Raw genomic sequence first — 24,602 nt, 5'->3', positions numbered from 1 at the left:
CATTGACAGGATTATAACGATTCGTCCAGCACTCCGTGTTTAATGTTTCCTTTTCAATTTCTCCGAGCATCTGGTGCATGGCTTGCATTAACTTCGGTCTCTGAAGTAAGGGTGTGTGCGCAGTTACCGGACGTCGCCATATTCCAAATGTTAGCTTACGTAATCCTCGAAACCTTTCCCGCCGCAGCAGAGGCAACATTCTCCTAGCATTACATATGCGGTTTAGGAGTCGGACCCCTTTCTGCAAAGTCCTGTTCTAGAAGGCTTTCTTTTCTGGTTGTTGACTGTTGGTGGATGTGTGAGACAAGACAACTTTCAGCAACATGGCAAGCTTTGCATCTTTGCATCAACGGGCTTTACTTCTCGAAACCTTCCTCTTGTGGGCTACTATGGTGCTTCCGGGAACGGGACGTGCCTCGTTAGGTAAGATTTCCATCATTATGTTCCAGATGATGAGTCATGTTCATTTTGCACCTTTGTCTATATCTGGCAGGATGTGTTTTAAAGTGTGTTGATAAGCAGCACTGACTAGTAATGTGGGGCATACTATATAAACATAATCATGTTTAACCTGACCAACCCCAAAGAATGTTCACATCTGAATTTATATTGCGATATTGCAAGAAATGTAGGGGGTATTCTCAAACATTTGTACTGGGTTACCCTCACAAAATGACGCTAACCTTCACAAAATGTTTTTCCTGGTTCCCTTTCCAGTGCAAAACTTGTTTTGTGCTGAAAAATACCCAAAAGTAACGAAAACCACTGCTGCTTTGCATTACTTAGTGCTAAGAGGAGTTACCCATTTCATTTGACGCAAAACTCTATCTACAAACAATAGTAGACAGGATACAGCGCCAAATGTTAATGCCATTTGTAAGGAAGTCTGTGCAGCACTCATACAATGTAGGAAAAGTTTGAAATGTGTCTAAGCATAGTATTTTGTACTGAAAGGGTACTCTTCCAGTACAAAACCAATGGTAGACTCAGGCACGCAGGCTAGCTCTAGGGCGCTAAGGCGTGTGCCTGGTGCACGGCTGCTAAAATCAAAGCTGGCGTTAGGGAGAGGTGAGGAGAGAGCCATATCTCTGAAGACATGGCGCTCTCCTGCTCCTTTCATGCCATGCAATGCAGCGCAGTATTTGTGTCTGTTGCGAAAAAGTGACACACACCTATTGAATTTTTGTATTTACTTGTAAAATGTGCCTGGGCGTTGTGTAAACATAAACAGGTCTGCATAAACAGTTTGCTATTAAAAAACGTAAAAGATGCATGAAAGATGTTTACGGATTTTAAACCAATCTTTTATGTGACTGGGAATAAAAAAAGCATTAACATGTTTGTTATACTTTGATTTTTGTATTGAAGTCCAGGACGAAATTGTTTGTTTTGTTGGCTTTTTTAACGCTTACAAAGGATTCTCTGACATTCTCTTCTCTTCCACAAATAAGCGTAACATAATTTTCTCCAGCCATGACATGTCTGCCATTATAAAGCAAGCACAAAAATATGTTATGTATTATACACATGTAGCTATCATAGTGTTGAAATGTGAAACATCTAGTTTTTAGCGATCAATCTAAAGTTTTGTAGGATAGGCCATTTTTTCCCTACGTGTTTCAAGTTTAATGAGTATAACTCATAAAGTGCATTTCATATTATGCATATCACTGACAGTCTCTACAGTTAAGGGCAGCAAAGAATTGCTGTGTGAAAATAGATTGTTTCCATAACAAAAAGAAATTACACTTAAAATGGAATTTTGCATCGAATGAACACTTAGAGCCCGATATACAAAGGTAAACTTAGACCTGAATTCTATGTCTACATCTGAAGTCTAAGTTTAGACCTTCAGGCCTAAATTTAGGACCTGATTTGCAAAGGCCAACTTACACTTTCGTTCAAGTTTATGCTTGCTTGCTATTCACAAACAGATATACAAGTAGTAACTTTAACTCCTTAACCGCGGCGCAAATTCCGCCGTGGTGCGGGAGTTTTATTGAGTGGGCCGCGCCGGGTGGGTCAACGGACGTGCTCAGCACTACTGAGGTAGTGCTCGCGACGGCTGTTGGCCGACGCGCGCACGCAACGGGTTAAGAGTGCAGAGTCTCTGCACATAAAAAGTCCTATGTTTTTATGTGAGGAGACTCATCACTCGTATAGATACTACTTGTAAATCCCTTTGTGAACAGCAAGCAATTGTAAGGTTATGCAAAAGTGTAAGTTTACATTTGTAGACTGGGCCCGCAGTACCAGACTGGCCGAAGCGGGCACTGGGCGTTTCTCCGGTGGTCTGTCAGGGTGAGGGCTGGTTTTAGGCCCCTGGGGGGTCGTTTTTGTTACAGGGGCCGGTTTTGCATAGCTGCAATATCAGCCCTCTGCAGCAATAGCGTAAAGTGGCACAAAGCTTTCCACTAGCAGAGCTCTTTGCCAGGGCCGGTTTCGGTTCCCAGTCCAGCCCTGTAGGGCCGTAGACTTCAGGTTTAAACTAAGGCTTCAGGCTCAAGTTTATCTTTGTAAATTGAGCTCTAATAGTTTACCATGATGACTTTTGCTTCACAAAACACGAAGCTTACAATTGCCACAATGTACAAAGTGAAAGTAAAATCAGTCAGTCTTGCAGGAAGAACCTGAACATGAGGCTCAAAGTCGGCTTTAGCACTGATGGCACCCGTTGCAACAATCTTTGTCAGTTCTCCCCCAATCACCTTCTCCTTTACTGATTCCTTCAGTACCACCCTCCAATGAGGCCCCTCATCTCTCCATAGCCCTTCTTTTACATTTATTTATTTTATAACGCTACTCATCCCAATGTAGTGTCAGAGCACTTTACATCACAAACATATTATACAGAGACAATGAGTCATACAAGTGTCTAAATCAATGTATAAGAAATCTGACTCAATACAATAACGGCTACAAGGAGTTTGTCACATTTCATCCATACTGGTAGGCAATATAAGTTAAGAGCACTTGGTCTGGTGAAACGAGGGGGCAGATTTACTATATTTTAACACAGTGCAGTAACTAAAGTTGCTGCACTGTGTTGAATAATAAAAGAGAATGCACCATAGCTACTTAGATATAGTGCTGTCACTCTCTCTTCCAGTGCTGGCATAGTATAGGCTGCCTTGGTCTAATGCACATGCTCTCACACCATAGTGCAAGATGTATGCCTGATGCCATCATAGGTTGTATAGTGAAAGTGTATTTTCTCACAACAACATTCTCTGCTTTTACAAATTTTAACACTTTAACACTTTGTATGTGTGCTGTCCAGTTCAAAGGTTTGGAGAAAATAAATATTTTCTTCAACGTTATGCCTGTATCGAGGAATCAAAATCTTTGAATGCAAATCCCTTTCTACTCAAGTTAGTAAATCGGGATGAACGTAAAAAATAATGGGTGGGTGCATGGGAACATCCATTAACCACGTATGCTACCCTTCCTTGATGCAAAGCAAGGCAAAGTGGTACTTTGTGTTACCTTGAGGCTAATTTCCAACACAATTCGGAATTTGTGCTGAAATGTAAACCTCAAAACATCAATTTCCACCATCAATTTGTTAAGTTTGGGATGAAAACAAGGAATGAGGCATTCATATATTCACTCCATGAACTCAGGATTTGAAATGTCACACAATAATTGGTGGTGTGATATAAATAAAATTGTATTACTACCTAAAGGAACCCTGTTAGCAAAGTTAGAATAAGGAAAGACTGTGGGAAAAACAATAAGGTTCTAAACCTAGGCCTTGCAATTTTCTTGCAGTTCTTTAATGACAGTTAATAGCTCAATGTGGTATATTAAAAGGATTGCAACTAATGAGCTCCAAGTAAAGGAAGGATCACTGGCCCAAAAGCAGTATCTCCCAGAGCTAGCAACACAAAATACACATCTGTGATCCTCATGTTACACATTGTTCTCTGAAGCAGGAACTTTAACCCATTGTGCTATCATGAGCCAAAACTGTGACTAGACAATTCACAGATCACTCCATCAAGTGCATTAACCACAGTGCTAAATTTGAGCCAGTGGTTGCAGGTGGGGCATTCATTTTTCGAGAGGGGCACTCATTTTTCTTCAACAGACTTTGACCTCCAGCAAAAGAGAGAAATAGAGAAAAGGGGAGAAGAGGAGGAAGAGAAAGTGCGAAAAAGGGAGAAAGCAGAGTGAACACTTTATATGTGTGTTGCAGGATGCATGGCACAGGTGATGTTTGAAAAGTATGGAGAAATTAAAACATTTCTTCAATATTACACCTGCCTCAAAGACTTGTAAAACTGGTGCAAATTTCTACAATTGGTAATTGATAGGGATTTGCATCACTATTCCCAAAGTAGTGCATAATGCTGCATTGCATTTGTTTGGCAAACTTTCCAAAACGTTTCAAAGTTAGTCCTGGTTTGTGTTGGAAAGTAAATATCACACTTTCAACTTGGTTTGAGTTACAAAACTAATGCAAATCCTTCACAAAGTGTTAGTGAATCTGGACTTATGTATTTTAGGGAAGACAGTAAAACCTTATTTTTGCTATAGGTTCTTCCCTGCACACAAGCTTTTGTAGAAACAAAATGTACCACAAAAAGGTTCTGCAGGAAATTTCACCTACAAAAGCTGTGCACAGGTGATACATTTTACATCACAAACCTGCCAAGTTGGTCTCATTCGCAATATTTACCATAAGAATCTTTAGTCATTTTTTTGTTAGTTTTGATCCATGAGAATCAGGTATATATTATACGGGAAACAACCTTTACCACACAGTCATTACCATGCATTACCATTACCACACAGTCATTAACATGCACTGCCTTTACAATGCATAGCCTTTACCATGCAAGACTTTACCACACATATGCCTTTACCACCAATGCCTTTACAATGAACATGCACATACATATCAGGTAAGTGAAGCCTGTGTATATAATTCTTCCACCTCATCTTGTTTTCGTTCTTCTGAGACTGATTATCATTTTAGCTGAATTAGATGTTAGATGCCTGCTGGGGGTAAACCAAGTGAACAGATTCTGGAAGTATAAAGGACCTGTCCGGTAAAGCACTTTATGAACCAGGCAACGTGCCGCATAAATGATCCTCTTCCAGATAGGTAGCTAATGCAGGCATTGCAATGATGAGGAGATAGATGCAAACTTTGGAATTTTTAAGAGCATTCTGGCCACTGCGTTCTGTAAGGATTGCAGTTTTTTTCACCTGTTCTTTGGGGCACCCAAATATAGGGCATTACTGTGGTCAATCTTGGAGGTGACAATTGCCACCATCACTATCATTTGTAGGTCCTGGGGGATGAATGGAAAAATCTTCTTAAGCACCCTAAGAAAAAAGAAACCCGAAGAGTTGATTTGATGTATATGTTCAGAGAATCCAAGTTTAGTATCCAAGATAACTACCAAGGTTTCTCTCATTTTGCACGGGCACTAGAAGTGGGCTAAGATCATCTGGTCACCAAGACAAGTTCCAGAAGGTGGTGTCCTTTCCAAAGATCAAAACCCTCGGTTTTTGTCCGAGTTCAATTTCAGGCAGTTCCTCTGCATCCAGCTAGCGATATGGGTAATGCAGCTGCGAAAGTTGTTTGCTTCCTTTATGATGTCAGAAGATATAGACACCACAATATGCATATCTTCGGCTTAAAAGAACACTGCAAAGCCATAGCTTCGGAAGAGATTGATCAAGGGGGTAACATAGATGTTAAAAAGTGTAGGGTTGAGCAAGGAGCCCTGAGGCTTGCTGTTACCTGCCATTTAAAACAAGCTCAGCAAAGCTGAACCTTACTGTAACGTCCCTGTAAACTTTAGTTTTTTTCTGGTGGTCACCAGTAGGTAGTTATAGTTAGAACCTAGTTTCCATAGGAAGAGCATTTTTTTGTTTGCCAATAACTTTGGTGCAGTTTGACGAATCTTCATTACATTTTCAAAACTGATATAACGCTCACTTCAGCTGCTGTCTTGAAAGCTTTGGGGCTATCCATCATGCGGGGATCGGGAACCAGAGGGTGCTTAAAAGCATGTTTTCTCCATGTTAATTCTTATAGGACTTTTAGACATGGCTACAGCCCGAACTGCTGAACTTACTTCAAATTTGGCAGGAAGATAGATGTTGGTCCAAGAAAGTGCTTTTTTTTTATTTGGTGTAAATCCGTTCTGTAGCTGTAGATACATTTTATGAAATTACCAGTTGTATATATAGGGACATGGTGGATCCGCAACCCTTCCCTATCTCGTGCTGAGATCTGATTTTCTGCCACCACTTCAAACTAGGAAGTGTTGGCAGCCATCTTGTGACTCGGTTGAACCGAGTCACAGAAAAAAGGTTTTTTAAAAAGAAAAGGGGGCTGAGTAGAAACATCCTGACCTCCCAGACCTCTTGGGGGAGGAGGGTACCACAAGAAACCTCCAGAGCCAAAAAAGCATTAAAAAAACAAATCATTTTGGTGTTTTTTTTTCTAGATCCATGAATCCTGCAGAAAATAAAAAAGGGAAAAAAATTAAGTGCATGCTCCAGCACTTCGATAGTTATAGGCCCCTAGGGATTTGCATCAATGTTCCCAAAGTAGTGCATAATGCTGCATTACATTTGTTTGCCAAACTTTCCAAAACATTTTAAAGTTAGTCCTGGTTTGTGTTGGAAAGTAAATATCACACTTTCAACTTGGTTTGAGTTCCAAAACTAATGCAAATCCTTCACAAAGTGTTAGTGAATCTGGACTTATGTATTTTAGGGAAAACAGTAAAACCTTATTTTTGCTATAGGTTCTTCCCTGCCCACAAGCTTTTGGAGAAACAAAATGCACCACAAAAAGGTTCTGCAGGAAATTTCACCTACAAAAGCTGTGCACAGGTGATAAATCTTACATCACAAACCTGACAAGTTGGTCTCATTCGCAATATTTACCATAAGAATCTTTAGTCATTTTTTTGTTAGTTTTGATCCATGAGAATCAGGTATATATTATACGGGAAACAACCTTTACAACACAGTCATTACCATGCATTACCATTACCACACAGTCATTAACATGCACTGCCTTTACAATGCATAGTCTTTACCATGCAAGACTTTACCACACATATGCCTTTACCACCAATGCCTTTACAATGAACATGTACATACATATCAGGTAAGTGAAGCCTATGTATATAATTTCTATGGTTTTGTGTGTGTAAAGTAAAGTAAAATGGCTTATATATTGTGCAAATACCCAAAGGTGTCTTAGCGCTGGCAGTGGCCCCTCAGGTGAGGAGCTGTAGGCGAGAACTAAATAGCTACACCTAAATGAAAGATTCAGTAAAGAGCCAGGTCTTCAATTGCTTACTGAATAGTAAGAGGCTGGATTGGCAGCGTAGGGTTAAAGGTAAAGACTTCCAGAGATTTCCACCACAGTAGGAGAACATCCTTCCACCCCATCTTGTTTTCTTTCTTCTGGGACTGATTATCATTTTTGCTGAATTAGATGTTAGATGCCTGCTGGGGGTAAACCAACTGAACAGATTCTGGAAGTATAAAGGACCTGTCCGGTAAAGCACTTTATGAACCAGGCAACGGGCCTCATAAATTATCCTCTTCTTGACAGGTAGCCAGTGCAGGCATTGCAATGATGAGGAGATAGATGCAAACTTTGGAATTTTTAAGAGCATTCTGGCCACTGCGTTCTGTAAGGATTGCAGTTTTTTTCACCTGTTGCTTTGGGGCACCCAAATATAGGGCATTACAGTGGTCAATCTTGGAGGTGACAAGTGCCACAATCACTATCTTTTGTAGGTCCTGGGGGATGAATAGAAAAATCTTCTTAAGTACCCTAAGAAAAAAGAAACCCGAAGAGTTGATTTGATGTATATGTTCAGAGAATCCAAGTTTAGTATCCAAGGTAACTACCAAGGTTTCTCTCATTTTGCACGGGCACTAGAAGTGGGCTAAGATCATCTGGTCACCAAGACAAGTTCCAGAAGGTGGTGTCCTTTCCAAAGATCAAAACCCTCGGTTTTTTTCCGATTTCAATTTCAGGCAGTTCCTCTGAATCCAGCTAGCGATATGGGTAATGCAGCTGTGAAAGTTGTTTGCTTCCTTTATGATGTCAGAAGATGTAGACACCACAATATGCGTATCTTCGGCTTAAAAGAACACTGCAAAGCCATAGCTTCAGAAGAGATTGATCAAGGGGGTAACATAGATGTTAAAAAGTGTAGGGTTGAGCAAGGAGCCCTGAGGCTTGCTGTTACCTACCATTTAAAACAAGCTCAGCAAAGCTGAACCTTACTGTAACATCCCTGTAAACTTTAGTTTGTTTCTGGTAGTCGCCAGTAGGTAGTTATAGTTAGAACCTAGTTTCCAAAGGAAGAGCATTTTTCCATTTGCCAATAACTTTGGTGCAGTTTGACGAATCTTCATTACATTTTCAAAACTGATATAACCCTCACTTAAGCTGCTGTCTTGAAAGTTTTGGGGTTATCCATCATGCGGGGATCGGGAACCAGAGGGTGCTTAAAAGCATGTTTTCTCCATGTTAATTCTTATAGGACTTTTAGACATTGCTACAGCCCGAACTGCTGAACTTACTCCAAATTTGGCAGGAAGATAGATGTTGGTCCAAGAAAGTGCCTTTTTTTAATTTGGTAGAAATAGGTTCTGTAGCTGTAGAGAAATTTAATGAAATTACCAGTGTATATATAGGGACATGGTGGATCCGCAACCCTTCCCTATCTCGTGCTGAACTAGGAAGTGTTGGCAGCCATCTTGTGACTCAGTTGAACCGAGTCACAGAAAAAAGGTTTTTTAAAAAGAAAAGGGGGCTGAGTAGAAACATCCTAACCTCACAGACCTCTTGGGGGAGGAGGGTAAAACAAGATACCCCCAGAGGCAAAAAAGCATTAATAAAAACAAATAATTTTGGTGGGTGTTTTTCTGGATACATGAATCCTGCAGAAAATAAAAAAGGGGAAAAAATTAAGCGCATGCTCCAGCACTTCGATAGCTATAGGCCCCTGGGGAGGAAAGATCCGGGGGGCATTTGAAATTATAGGAGGGAGGTCGCACAGGCCCCCCTCCTGGGGCACATAAATGAGGATGCCCCATGAGGATGACGCCAGAATCACGCTGTGCCTTCTCAGCACTAGCAACAGAACCAATGTGTCTTTAGCACGCATTCATTCTGCATGCATGCAAGTCATTACAAGGACTTGCTTTGGGGGGGCGCAATGGTGAAGTGGTGGAGGAATCAAAGTCCAACACCTTCCATACTGTTGCGCAGACTGGAGTTGGAATAGTAAATTAAACTATTCCAATATCCAGCTCCCCCCTAAGGCAAGTCATTAAAATGACTTGTGTGCAGAACAAATGCTTGCTAAAGGCACATTCATTCAAATGACAGAGTTCCTAAGGCTTGCATGATAAAAACACATGCAGAATTCCCTCATACATTCGACTCAGAGACCACCACCTCCAGGGGCTAAATTAACAATGGAGGGGCCCCTCCATAGAGCCATAGATGGCCCTGGGGACTGCCACTCCCCAGGGCTGGCTCCTGCAATGTCCCAGGGTGCCCACCCCAGGACGTTGCAGTTTGCTATTGCTTGGAAGGAGCACCGCTGATGCCAAGCCATACCAAACTCTGCTCTGCTTTGAGTGAGCAAGAGCATGTAAAATGCTCTTGCTTTCTCGAAGCGGAGCAGAATTACTTTTGAACAGAGGGAATGCATGTTTAGCGCCCCCTCTGTTCAAATGAAATGCTGGCTTCCCCAGGATAGGGGCAGCTGGCAGGGACCACAGGGCCTTCATGCTATCCCCTCAATCCCCAATAAATGAGTGGGTACCGTGGGTGGGACCAGGGCACCCATAGTATTGACTTGGCTGCATGGGCTCCCGCCCTTAAAAAAAAAAACTTTGGGCAGGCCCCAGGGGATGGTGTTTCCGGTGCCAAAATAGGCCTGGACGGGACCATGCAGCACCCCTCCCTTTAAATAAAATAAATGTTAAAAAAAAGAAAGACCGGGCCCCAGGCACCCCATCCCCTAGTTCCCGGACTTCCTCTTTTTAAAAAAACTTTAAAAACTTTTTTTGTGTGGCTGTATACGTGAGTGAGTGGGTGTGTGTGTATATCTATGAATCAGTGAGCAGATATTTATTTATTGGTATGGGTCTGTGAATTGGTTTATGAATGGTTGTGTGGGTGTGGGAGTGGGAGTGGGTACGTGGATCATCCAAGGATCCAGACAAAAACAAAATAGGGAGTAGAGAGGTACCACTCGTCCGAGTGGTGGAGGTGGATACTTCCTCCCGGTCAGATGCTAATAAACATAGGGATCCACCCGTAGGTTGAGTATGTCAAGAAACTCCCACAAGAGGAATATATGTATCCCACAGCCGTGGAGAATACAAATCAGTTGTTTAAATACCCCTCACACACCAAAAGGGCCCTTGGTGTCATGCTTCATCATAGGGGTCTTCCCGCCCCTCTACAGGACGGGGCGGGCTACCACCTACGACTACGCGGGAGCACTGTTATAAATGAGACGACTATGTGTGATGCGAGGGTGTGAGAGGAAGGGTCAGGAGTGGATGGAAACGTGAATTAAAAAATACCTGGCTCTTTGGTCTAAAGAAATTTATTATACCGTTTGAGCTGGTATTAGTAAAATGGTGGGGGGGAGGAGGGAGTATGCCTCAATGAGCTGTGCCTCCTGATGGTGCCGACATGTTTCGAAGCTTCCCCAAGCTTCTTCTTCAGGACCTTAAGGATCCCTTCCTAAAACTCACAGTGATGTGTTCAAAATGAAAAAGAGTGAATGAATCAATGTAGGAAGAAAATAACCTCCTATGGTTAATAATGCCTAGATAGGTCTTATATGGTCCATTAACTTGCTGTAAAGAGAAAATTGCCTCATGAGCTCGAAACCGGGTGGTGGGAATGTCCACTCGGCTATGAATCCCTGGGATAATATCCCGCCAAATCAACCACCCCGGTCGGCTCCGTAGATGGCATTATTAACCATAGGAGGTTATTTTCTTCCTACATTGATTCATTCACTCTTTTTAATTTTGAACACATCACTGTGAGTTGTGGCATCACCGGGCTGACACAAATTTCCTACCACCCAGCGTTCCCCCGGGTCTCCCGATAAAAACGGTGCCTCACTCGTGTGGGAGGCCTAAGGACCCGCCACGGGCAAGGGTCCAAAACGTAGTGAGGTGCACTACGTTTAGGACTCTTGCCTGTTGAGGCACACTACGTTTTGGACCCTTGCCTGTCGCGGGTACTTGGGCCTCCCACACGAGTGAGGCACCATTTTTATTGGGAGACCCGGGGGAACACTGGGTGGTAGGAAATTTGTGTCAGCCTGGTGATGCCACCACTTTCCCACACAGAAATGTGTGAAAAAGATGATTTTGAGGTTTGCAGGGCATTCTGGGTAAGGAAACGTTGGGGGATCCATGCAAGCCATACCTCCCTGGGATCCCCCGGGTATCTAGTTTTCAGAAATGTGTGGGTTTGGTAGGTTTCCCTAGGTGGCCGCTGAGCACCGGGCCAAAAACCCAAGTGACCCCCCTTGCGAAACCAGGTCGTTTTGAGATAGCCAATTTTCATGTCGCCTCACTATGTTTTGGGCCCTTGCCTGTCGCGGGTACTTGGGCCTCTCACACGAGTGAGGCACTGTTTTTATCAGGTGAACCGGGGGAACGCTGGGTGGTAGGAAATTTGTGTCAGCCCGGTGATGCCACAACTTTCCCACACAAAAATGTGTGAAAAAGGTGTTTTTTTCAGCTAAATTTGAGGTTTGCAGGGCATTCTGGGTAAGGAAACGTTGGGGGATCCACGCAAGCCATACCTCCCTGGAATCCCCAGGGTGTCTAGTTTTCAGAAATGTGTGGGTTTAGTAGGTTTCCCTAGGTTCCGGCAGAGCTAGGGTTCAAAAATTACAGCTAGGCACTTTGCCAAAAAAAGTTCATTTTTTACTGCGAAATTGAGGTGTGTCCACGATGCGTTTTGCGGCGTTACCTGTCGCGTGCACTAGGCCGACCCACACAAGTGAGGTACCATTTCTCTCGGAAGACTTTGGGGAACACGGGGTGGGTGGAAATTTGTGGATCCACGCAGATTCCAGAACTTTCCACCAGAGAAATGTAGGGAAAATGCGTTTTATTTGGCAATTTTTTAGGTTTGCAAGGGATTCTGGGTAACAGAACCTGGTGGGAGGCAGTCAAGTCACCCCATCCTGGATTTCCCTGAGTGTCTAGTTTTCAAAAATGTATAGGTTTGCTAGGTTTCCCTAGGTGCCGGCAGAGCTATGGTTCAAAAACCACAGCTAGGCACTTTTCCAAAAAAGGGTCATTTTTCACAGTGAAATTGAGGTGTGTTCACGTTGCGTTTTGCGCCGTTTCCTGTCGCGGGCACTAGGCCGACCCACACAAGTGAGGTACTATTTTTCTCGGAATATTTCGGGGAACACTGGGTGGGTGGAAATTTGGGGATCCAAGTAGATTCCAGAACTTTCCACCACAGAAATATGGGGAAAATGTGTTTTTTTTGGCAATTTTTGAGGTTTGCAAGGGATTCTGGGTAACAGAACCTGGTGGCAGGCAGTCAAGTCACCCCATCCTGGATTCCCCTGGGTGTGTAGTTTTCAAAAATGTATAGATTTGCTAGGTTTCCCTAGGTGCCGGCAGAGCTATGGTTCAAAAACTACAGCTAGGCACTTTGCCAAAAAAGGGTCATTATTTCGCTACGAAATTGACGTGTGTCTATGTTACGTTTTACACCGTTTCCTGTCGCGGGCACTAGGCTGACCCACACAAGTGAGGTACCATTTTTCACGGAAGACTTTGGGGGACGCGGGGTGGGTGGAAATTTGTGGATCCACGCAGATTCCAGAACTTTCCACCAGATAAATGTGGGGGAAAAGTGTTTTTTTGGCAATTTTTTAGGTTTGCAAGGGATTCTGGGTAACAGAACCTGGTGGGAGGCAGTCAAGTCACCCCATCCTGGATTTCCCTGAGTGTCTAGTTTTCAAAAATGTATAGGTTTGCTAGGTTTCCCTAGGTGCCGGCAGAGCTATGGTTCAAAAACCACAGCTAGGCACTTTTCCAAAAAAGGGTCATTTTTCACAGTGAAATTGAGGTGTGTTCACGTTGCGTTTTGCGCCGTTTCCTGTCGCGGGAACTAGGCCGACCCACACAAGTGAGGTACTATTTTTCTCGGAATATTTCGGGGAACACTGGGTGGGTGGAAATTTGGGGATCCAAGTAGATTCCAGAACTTTCCACCACAGAAATATGGAGAAAATGTGTTTTTTTTGGCAATTTTTGAGGTTTGCAAGGGATTCTGGGTAACAGAACCTGGTGGCAGGCAGTCAAGTCACCCCATCCTGGATTCCCCTGGGTGTGTAGTTTTCAAAAATGTATAGATTTGCTAGGTTTCCCTAGGTGCCGGCAGAGCTATGGTTCAAAAACTACAGCTAGGCACTTTGCCAAAAAAGGGTCATTATTTCGCTACGAAATTGAGGTGTGTCTATGTTACTTTTTACACCGTTTCCTGTCGCGGGCACTAGGCTGACCCACACAAGTGAGGTACCATTTTTCACGGAAGACTTTGGGGGACGCGGGGTGGGTGGAAATTTGTGGATCCACGCAGATTCCAGAACTTTCCACCAGATAAATGTGGGGAAAAAGTGTGTTTTTTGGCAATTGTTTAGGTTTGCAAGGGATTCTGGGTAACAGAACCTGGTGGGAGGCAGTCAAGTCACCCCATCCTGGATTCCCCTGGGTGTCTAGTTTTCAAAAATGTATAGGTTTGTTAGGTTTCCCTATGTGCCGGCAGAACTAGGGTTAAAAAAACTACAGCTAGGCACTTTGCTAAAAAAGGGTAATTTTGCATTGTGAAAATGTGGTGTGTTCACGTTGGGTTTTGAGCCATTTCCTGTCGTGGGCACTATGCCTACCCCTACAAGTGAGGTACCGTTTTTATCGGGAGATTTAGGGTAATTCAGATTTGTAAAGGAACTGTTATTACCTATTGACTTTCGATGCATTTCTGCCTTCCAAATGAAAGACATTGGGTAAAAAAGAAGTCATTCTAAAAAATGACAGATAATTCTCATGCTAGTATGAGTAATCCCAATTTTGGAAATGTGCAAATATCTACTGTTTCTAAACTCTATATTTTGTTCCCATTTCAGAAATGTATAGGTGTCTTTCATACCGATTTTTCCATGTACACATTTTTACAGAATAATTACTATATACCCGGTACATAATAAAAAACCATTGCAAGTTGCTGCTCAGTTTTTGGCTCTGGGTTCGTCGGGTTCTTGGTGAACCTACAAGTCCTATATATCCCCACAACCAGTAATGTCCAGCGGATGTAACGGTATATTGCTGTTAAAGAGCTGTCATAATTAGAAGGAGTTACAGGTGAAAATGTTGACACAAAAGGCTTTTTTATTCAACAAATTTTCAATTTATCCTATATTTAACTGTTAGTTTCTATAAAAAAACCTTGATGGATCTACACAAATGACCCCTTGCTGAATTCAGAATTTTTTCTACTTTTCCAAAATGTATAGCTTTCCAGGATCCATTATTGCTTTTGTACCCATTTCTACCTTTAACTGGAAGGAGGTCGAAAGCACAAAAAATAGCAAAAATAGGCTATGTCCCAGAAAAATGCCAAAATGTGTAAAAAATGTTGGGTTTCTGACAAAAGTCTGGTTTCCGCTAAAAGCTGGGAAAATGGTGATTTCAGCCCCACAAACCCTTTTTTGATAACACTTGCAGGTAAAAACCCAGAAGCTTTCATTTGCAGCCCGTTTTTCCCATTTTCCCCCAAAAAACCTAAATTTTGCTGTATTTTGGCTCATTTCTGTGACCCCTCCAGGGGAATCCACAAACCCTGAGTACCTTCAGAAGCCCCATGATGTTGGAAGAAATGAACGCAAATTTGGCGTGGATACCTTATGTGGTCAAAATGTTACAGGGGCCTCAGCGCGCACTACCCCAAATAGCCAAAAAAGTGCGTGGCACAGGAGGGGAAAAGGCCTGGCAGCGAAGGGGTTAAAGAAAGATTAATGGGGGGCCACACAGACCCCCCAAGCACTGGGGACCACCGCCTCCCCAGGGCTAAATGACACCCAAAAGTAGGTCTCCCACAGTGGGATTGCTCAGACCTCATGGGAGGCCCCACCCCCTTTCTCAACCACTCTGCAAAGGGCATCCTGGAGCACTACTAGTTAGGGGATGAGATCCCCTTGCCTTGTGAGGGTTGTTGGGGGCCAAGAATCCCTATTGTTTCCACAAGTCCCCCACAGAGGGATTGCTGGGACCTCATGCATACCCTGCCTCCTTTCTTAACCACTCTACAAACACCCCTCCAGATGCACTACTAGTTGGGGGATGGTGTCCCCTTGGCTGCTGAGAGTCGTTGGGGCCAAGAACCCCTATTGTTGTCGCAAGTAAGTTCCCCACAGCGGAATTGCTGAGACCTCGTTGGAAGCCATGCCCCCTTTCTGTGTGTGAATGCGTGCATGAGTGTCTCACTGGGTTTGTGAGGGAGTGCATGAGTGTTTTAATGGGTCTGTGAATGGGTGTGAGAGTATCTGTATGAGTCTTGGAGTGGCTGCATAATTGTTTCACTGTGTGTGTGAGTGGGTGCATGAGTGCATGTGTGAATGTCTGAGCGGTTGTCTGAGTGGGTGCATGAGTGTCTGAGTGAGTGCTTAAACGGGAATGTCAGTAGTTGTGGGAGTGTCTGAGTGGGTTTGCAAGTACCTCCATGAGTGTGTGAATCTGTGAGTTAGTGTTTGAGTGTCTGAATGGGTCTGTGAGTGGTTGTGTTAGTCTATGAGTGGGTCTGTGAGTGAGTCTGTGAGTCTCCGAGTGGGTCTCTGAGTGGCTGTGTGAGTGACTTTATGGGTGTGTAGGTGGCTGCTTGAGTATCTGAGTAGGTCAGTTGGGTGTATGTTTTTGAGTGGGTCCATGAGTAGGTACATGAGTCTCTAAATGGGTCTGGGGGTGACTGTATGGGTCTGTGATTTGGGCTGGGGACAATATTATTTCAAGTATAGTACAATATGGTTTTAGACATGGGTTAGGGACTGTGGAACAGGTTTTAAACTTCACTATGTTATTGGGAAAGTATACTCAAGCCAAGGAAGGGAAACTGTACGTGGCATTTGTGGACCTCTCGACTGCTTTTGATTGTGTTGTACGTAATAGACTTTGGGAAATCCTGATGGATCTAAATGTTGACCCACTATTAGTGCAATTTATGAGACAAATGTATACTGGGGAATGTGCTAAGGTGAGGTATGGCCTAAAGGGAGAGGGGAGTGAGGCAGGGTTGTGTCCTAGCCCCATTGTTGTTCTCCTTATATACCAACGCCCTAGAGGAGGAACTGGTGGCCAGGACAAGAGATCCTCCACAATACAAAAATAAGTCGATCATGTCCCTGCTTTATGCGGATGACGCGGTTCTTATGGCCAGGACCAAGCTAGGTTTACAGAGCGCTCTTACGGCATATATTGATTTTATGGATGGTCGAGGGTCAAAAATGAATATTAAGAAATTCTTCGTAATGACGTGGGAAGGGGAGAAACAAATGTAAAAGCTTGGTATGGGAATGATAGGATATATGCAACTGATACATTTTCCGATTTAGGTGTTTTATTGGAACACACTGGCTCATGGCACCCAGCGATTAAAAGTAGGACTCTGCTCTTTAAGAAGTCAATTGGGGCCGTGATTAAATTCGCAAAAAAAATGGGTAAAAGACCTCCCGGGATCTTACTCAAAATGTATCAGGCAAAATGATTAAGCATCACGATGTATGGGGCAGGAGTCTGGGGGCACCACGTTGTATCCCCAATACAAATAGTGGAAAATATATTTTTAAGGTGCATTTTTGCAGTTCCGCAGAGCACTTCAGTTTTTAACTGTCACAATGAACTGGGAATCCCCTATATTTCTGACATGATTAAAATACAACCGCTGCTAATATGGCATAGAGTATGGACGACTGCAAACACAGGGCTGAACAGGGAAATCATAGGAGATGCCATGAGTCTATGCTATGCAAATAAGATACCTTGGTTGAATTCTATCAGAAAATATTTAAAAGATTGGGATAAACCTGACTATTTTACTCACCCTGAAACTATGAGCACTATTTCTAGGAAGGAATTCAAATTGTTATGCCTAAGCACTTATAATCCTTAAGAGTCGTAATGGAAATTAAGAAAAGTACTGTGACTCAGCACCACCTAATTCTGACAACTTTTAGTATACAACCATATTTGGTCTGGTGCATAGGAGGGTACGACAGGTATGTCCTTACTAGACTAAGGTTTAATAATTTCCATCGGTTATTTAGTTTTCCCTTGGCAAATGACTGGACCAGATATTTATGCCAATGTCCATGTGATGAGAGGTTGACCCAATCAACAATACATGTGATTTTATTTTGTAAATTTTATCATTGCGAAAGAATAATATGGATTCTACCAGTGTTGAAGAGAGGGGGGGAGAGCAATGTTGTCCTGCTTTTTTATATTTACAAAAGTTGTAAAATGTCTACTGTGTGGGAATTATAGCCAGTTTTTAAAAAAGTATATTGTGAAAAAGGAAAAGTATAACTACCTAAAATTGGATGTTGGTCTGTTTATATTCTTGTAGATTGGTAGGATTGAGATCTCTGAACAGATGGAATTAATTATATATATATGTATGAAAGTATTCTTTTTTAACCATGTTTCTTTTATAATTTTTAATGTGAACAAATTGAATTAAGTATACTTTGAACTTTGAGTGTCTGAGTGAGTATCGGAGTACGTCTCAGTGGGTGTGCAAGTGTCTGTGTGGATGTGCCAGTAGCTGTGTGAGTGACTTAGCCACAAAGGAACCACACCTCCCCTTTTATCTAACTAGAGTCCACAGTTTTGCTCATACTATTTACCAAAATTGAGTTATTTTCATCTGGTTAATTGCTAAGTGCTACATCCTTGGTAAATAATATCCAGTACGTATTCTACACAACAGATGTGTAATGGAGCCCAATGAAATGTCACCAGTGACCTTGTATGCATTTTGGCAATGTGATTGTTCCTGGTGCATCTCTATCCAGAAATATGTGATAACATGAATCCTTATATAGAGAAGACAACAAGACTACAAAGACATAAATCTCCACCAAACAAGGACCCTTATTTGTTTGGTCGAGATGTCCTCATATTCCTTGGCATAAAGAATGTGCCACCCAAATCAGCAGGAAACGCGCTGGGGGCTGCTTGTATAGCTGTCCATCATCCTGGCAAAAGGCTGGAAGACCTTTGGATACTACTAAGGTGGGCGGGGTCACACAGGGATGCATCCAAGTGATTTCCACATGTACACACTCCTAGCAATTTAAAGGGTCAGCCATGGACTCTGCTCTCTCCAGGAGAGGACAAGAAAGAACCCACTGGTAAAAGTCAAATATAGATTGTGCTCCAATAGATCAATGATGCAGTCACCTCCATGAAGGATTTCAGATTTTTTTCAATATGGAATTGCCAAGAAAAAACACTTGCGTTGCCTTCACCAAGCTCAGGAGTTAGGATCATATATCCTTTACAGAAGTGGAGCTTCAATGGGGAGACATGCTAAGTTTATATTTGTAACTGCTTCCTGTTGAGGTTTAATTTCTGTGAAATGAGCATCAGGGCCAGAACAACCCGCGGACCCCATCCCCTGGCACCAGAAGATAACATAATGGGGAGGGGAACTGTGTGGCCTCCCTACCTGGGCCAATTTAAGCCCTGAGGACCCCATCCTCCAGGGCTCACCAAAGTTCAATGGGGAAGGAGGGCAGGCCATTTTCAGGCCCGGACACCCCATTCCCTGGGGCCTGGCCATGTGTCCTACGGAGGGGAGGCTCAAGGCACCTGTGGTCCCAGCTTACTTCCTGCTTCCAGCGGAAGCCGGCATTGCTCTTGCATGCAGGGAGCTGCTGGAAATGCAGCTCCCTGCATGAGAGAGAAACAGTTTCATCTAATTTCCGGCCTGCAAGTCTGCAGTCACAGAAAGAGATTAAACCTCTGCTTTCAACAAACAGGATCATATTGATAGCTTCTGCTTGCTGGAAGTTTTTGCTTGGTGGGAGCTATCAGACGCAGCCAAGCAAAACCAAACAGCTATGTTTTTGGGGTTGGCACCCCCGGACATTGCAAGAGCCGCCCCAGAGGGTGGACTTCCTGAGGGCGATTAATGGCTTCAGGAGGGGGACCGCGCTGCCCCCATCTTTCTCTGTGCACTGGCCAGCCCTGGGGAGGTGGTGGTCCCAGGGCCATGGGGGTCCGTGAGGCCCCACCCAATACTGATATTAGCCCCAGGCAGGTGGTGATACCCAGGGCGGGGGTCTGCACAAACCCCCACTTTAATGTTTATGGTAGCCCAGGGAGATGGTGGTCCCCAGGGCTCAGGTAGGTCCACGCAGTCCCCTATTCATTTTTTGACTTAATGCCCTGGGTAGGTGGTGGTTCCCAGGGCTTGGGAGGGTCCCCGCCACCTACCCGCTATAAGATTAGCATCAGCTCTTGGGAGGTGGTGGTCCCCGGGGCATAAATAAGCCCAAGGTGCCGGACCCCGGGGCATAAAAAAGCCCAGGGGGCCCCCTCCTCATTTATTAAAGATAGCATTCCCCCGGGACCTTCTTGAAAAACAAGCACAGGAGACCGCTCTTGTGTTTTTTTTTAAATTCATGATGATAGTCTCAAATGTTGCCATGAACTAAAACATTTGTTTATATGCCCTTGCGGGTTATGTCTGGAATCCCAGCATCAGAGCTAGAGGGTCAGGGTTTTCATACCCTGCCTCCTTTTTTTCTACATTTGTTTTTGAGACTTAGCTGAATCTCAATCCCAAGATGGCTGCCAACACTCTCTGGTTGAAGTGTTGGCAGCCAATCAGAGGTCTGAAGAGCTTTGCACAAGCTCATTATTATTCGTGAAGTAGTCGCGGCGACAGATATACAAATTAGTATTTCCTTTAATGTCTTGACAACTTCTGAACTGATTTATACTGAATAACTGAAAGCATGATCTGTGGAACCAAATCAACCTTTCTGCCAAATTCCATGTAATTCTGTCCAGCGGTTCGGGCTGTAGTCATATTCAAACCCCTGTGGGAATTAGCATTGGAAAACACACTTTTTTTTACTGTCTTTGTTTTTTGCCCCCACATGACGGATCGCCCCAAAACCTTCCAAGCACAACAAGACCTTACTAGACATTTGGTTGGGAAACCTTCATGAATATTCGTCAAACGAAGCCAAAGTTGCCTACATTTTCGTTGGAAAGATGCATGGTAAAGGCAATGCGAGTTAAATGCGGCATGGTAATGGCATGAGTGGTAGCGGGTTGCATGGTTCTGTCATACAGCCTACTATACAGGCATAACATATAAAGGGAAAACCTTGGTAGACAGGATGGATGGTTTTCTAGCTCTTTTATCTTCAAAGCATCACAATACTGGATAATATAAAACTTTGCCACATTCTGTTCGGTCCTGCCTTGATGTACTTATAAATGTGAAAATATATATAGACAGCTTTTGGTTTCTAATTTTGAATGAAAATAAATGTATTTTGGCATATCTGTTACCATCTGTTGGCCTGTGATGCTTTGAACTACGTCATTGTCAATATGGTTCTTCAGAGTTTTGTCTGTTTACCTTCCTGCAATGAAACATCCCTCGAGTCACAAATAATTTCTGAAATATGTGGAAAAAAGCAAGGATATACAGAACGTTACCCCAAGTAAAGTATTTCTAAGTATTTCTCAAAAGACAACCTCTCAATGTCAAAATACTAATTATATTCACCCTACGGCTTTTCCTATTGAGATTCCTTTGAAATTTCAATTACCAATGTAAATTATTGGAAATTCAACAGGGACAGCTATTTCCCGATATTTCATTTGAGTTGTATTTACCTCGGATGTATAGAGCAAATGCAGCATATATTTATTTTTCTAAATATTATTACTCTATTAAACAACATGCAGCTTATTGAGAGACAAATTCCATCATTAATGTAATAATTTGAAATAGACTTGATTAAATAACTGTTAGAGGTCAGCTAAAATTGGAATTTTCTAAACCATGGACCCAAGACCCAAATCATATATATACATCACTGATGATATCACTAATGACATCTCAAATTACATCACTGATGACATCACTGATGACATCATCCAGGGACTGTGTGTTTCTGTAAAGTTTTAAAAAAATGTTTTATATATATATAAGCCAAGGGGCATTGAAGAATGAGTGGGTGTATGAGTGACTGAATGGATGATTTAGTAGGTGTGTGACTGACTATATAAGTGAGTGATTACTGAATACATGGGTTAGTGACTAAACTGTGTGAATATCTGTATCACTGTCAGTTGGTGTGTAAGCAGCTGCATGGGTTGGTGAGTAGCTGCATGAGTGTCTATATGGGTTATTGATTGGTTGTCTGAGTATCTGTAATGGGTGCCTCAGTGTCTGTGTGGGTAGGTGGGGTGTGTGTGACTCCCTGCATGGATGTGTGAGTGGGTGATTGACTGGGTGTATGGGTTCAAGAGTATGTCTCTGGGGGCTGTATGGGTGGGTGACTATGTGTATCGCTGTGTCGGTGAGTGAATGGCTGTCTCAGTGGTACATGTGTAACTATATATGTGAAAAGCAGTATATGTTAGAGTATATAAATGATTATATGTGAGAGTGAGTGATTGTGAGTGTGGCTGTATGGATGAGTGTATACTTCTGTCAGTGATTGTATGAGAGAGTAAGTATGTGTTACTATCTGTTTAAATAAGTGAGGTGTTGTGTGTATAACTGTGTAAGTGAGTAAATGGGAGTGTGATTGATTATTTGCATGACTGACTAGCTGTGTGAGTGATTATGGGTGAGTGGTGATGTGTGAGTGTCTGTATAAGTGCATGAGTGCATATGGTAGTGCTGTATTGATGAGTGACTGCATGTATGAGTGACTGTGTGGGTGAATGATTAGATGTGTGTGTAGACCTAGGAATCAGTGAGTGGGTATGTAGTAACTGGTATTAGTGTGTCTTTCGTTTTGAAAATGGTAGTCTGTATTTTAGAGTGGGTGTATCAAAGGTTATATAGGGTGTAAGGAGGTGCATCAGATTATCACGTGGATGATGTCATCAGTGATGTCATCAGTGTCATGTCATGAGTGATGTAATATGTGACGTCATCAGCAGTGCATTGTGGGGGCGTGAGTTAGTTAGCTCAACAAACTATAACGGCCGAATTTCTCTGAAATGTCCAACTAATTATAACGTCCCTGAAACCTGTATTTTTTTCTGTGAATTTCTATGTTTTTTTTAATGTAATTTCTAAGTATGCCTACAGAGGTAGGACATGTGCAGGAAGAGGAAGAAAGGCACAGAAAGAAGCAACAGAAATGCAGAAAGAGGCAACAGAAGTCCAGAAAGAGGAAGAAAGGTGCAGAAAGAAGCAAGAGATATGCAGAAAGAGCCAACAGAGGTGCAGAAAGAGGCCTTGTAGCAAAGTTATCCTGTGCCCTGGGCACCCCCAACATTTTGCTCACTGGTACTGGTGGTAACTGACCCTGACTGAGCCTGGGCTCTCCCTAACCAGGCCCGGAGTCAGTGCTAGGCTGAAAGACACTTAGAATACAGTGAAGATACCTACATACACTAGGGTACACTATGGGTTGGGGTACCCCTGTGATTGGCATGACCTCCCCTGTAAAGCCCTAGTACATAATAGGGCAGGGGGTTAAAACTACATTTAATTCCCTAGCATACAATAGGGCAAGACAGTTTAGAGGCTAGCAGCCCTTTTTAGCACTTGCATATGTGCACTGCTGGACCCAAGGTCAGTTTAAAAGAAGCAATAGAGGTGTAGAAAGAAGCAAGAGAAGTGCAGAAAGAAGCAAGAGAGGTACAGAAAGAAGCAAGAGCAGTGCATAAAGAACCAACAGAGGTGCAGAAAGAGGCATGAGGGGTACAGAAAGAGCAAGGAAAACTGCATAAAGAAGCAAAAGAGGTGCAGAAATAGGTAAGAGAACTGCAGACAGAGGCAGGGAGGTGCAGAAAGAGGCAGGAGAGGTGCACAAAGAGGCAAAAGAGGTAAAGAAAGAGGCAAGAGGGGTGCAGAAAGAAGCAAGATAAGTGCAGAAAGAAGCAAGAGAAGTGCAGAAAGAAGCAACAGGTGCTGAAAGAGGCAAGAAGGGTGCAGAAAAAGGTAAGAGACGTATAGAAAGAAGCAACAGAGGTGCTGAAAGAGTCACGAGAGGTGCAGAAACAGGCAAGAAAGGTGCAGACAGAGGGAACAGGGGTGCAGAAAGAGGTAAAAGGGATACAGAACTTTGCAAGAGAGGTGCAACAAGAAGCAAGAGCCCCAACATGAGAGCAAGAGCAGTGCAGAAAGAAGCGAGAGAAGTGCAGAAAGAAACAAGAGAGGTGCACACAGAGATAGGAGAGGTGTTTGGCCCGTGGACCCCATCCCCCAGGGCATTGCCTTGTTTATTATTATTTTTTCTTAATTATTAATAGGGAAGGCCCCAGGGAACCCATCCCCCGAGGCCTGGCCTCCTTTTTTATTTAATTACAGCAGGGGGACCTCGTGGCGCGAGACCCCCCCTTCACTGGGCCACTTCTGCCCAGGAGACCCAATCCCCGGGGCTGGACAGCCTTTATTATTAATTTTAGAGGTGGGCTGCATGGCCCCCTCCTCAGGTGGGCAATTATGGCCCTGGGGACCTCATTCCCCAGGCCAGCCTTATTTTTAAATGTTTTTTAATTAAAAAGGGGAGGGGGCGAGTGGCCCCCCTCCCGGGCCACTACTGCCCCAGGGACCCCTTCCCTGAGGCTGGATCTCATGTTGGGGACTGCGGGGGGAGCCCCAATGCCCCCGCCACCCCTGCTGGCTCCCCGCCTCCTGCAGGAGCCAGCATTGCTTTTGGGAAAGGGAAGCTGCTGACATTCAGTTCCCCTTGCTCAAAAGCAATTCTGCTTTGCTTCTTCAAAGCAAGAGCAGGTTTCCTATGTTTCCTATGTTTGCTATGGCAGGTCGGGAGCCGTGCTCCCACCATGCAATAGCAAATGTCAATGTCCCGGAGGGTTGGCACCCCGGGACATTGCAGGAGCCGGCCCTGGGGGGTAGCAACCCCCAGGGCCATCAAGGGCTCCAGAAGGGGGTCCGCGCAGCCCCCCTACCATTGTCAAAATTGCCCCAGGGAGGTGGTGGTTCCCAGGGCCCGAGGGTCTGCAATGGACCCCCACCCATAATTAAAGTTTGCATCGGGGAGGTGGTGGTCCCCGGGGCAGTGTGGGGAGGGGCAGGAGCCCCCCACATTTCTTTAATTAATTTTAAGCCCCGGGGAGGTGGCGGTCCCCGGGGCTACGGGAAGGTGGCGGTCCCCAGTGCTACAGGGGGCCCTCAAGCCCCCCGCACATAATTAACAATGACAGCCCTGTGTGGCAGCCCTGTTTTTATTTAAAAAAATTGGGGGAGGGGGAACCTCGCTCCAGCGGCCAATTATGGACCCCATCCCCTGGGGCTGGCCTTATTTTTAATTTTATTT

General features: G+C 43.7%; 1 protein-coding gene across 1 annotated transcript in view; it reads left to right on the top strand.

Annotated features, from left to right (window-relative positions):
• Positions 1 to 254: 254 nt before the first annotated feature.
• The window catches only part of LOC146857060 (von Willebrand factor D and EGF domain-containing protein-like), a 1,714,722-nt gene continuing 1,690,374 nt past the window's right edge, over positions 255 to 24,602 (top strand). Inside the window, 1 exon segment of the mRNA XM_085647013.1 lies at positions 255 to 423. Within this exon segment, the coding sequence (XP_085503139.1) occupies positions 324 to 423 (100 nt within the window). The 5' untranslated portion in view covers positions 255 to 323.

Source organism: Triturus cristatus, chromosome 3_2 (assembly GCF_964204655.1).
Source record: "Triturus cristatus chromosome 3_2, aTriCri1.1, whole genome shotgun sequence".
Taxonomy (NCBI): Eukaryota; Metazoa; Chordata; class Amphibia; order Caudata; family Salamandridae; genus Triturus; species Triturus cristatus.
This window is presented reverse-complemented; position numbering and strand designations above follow the sequence as displayed.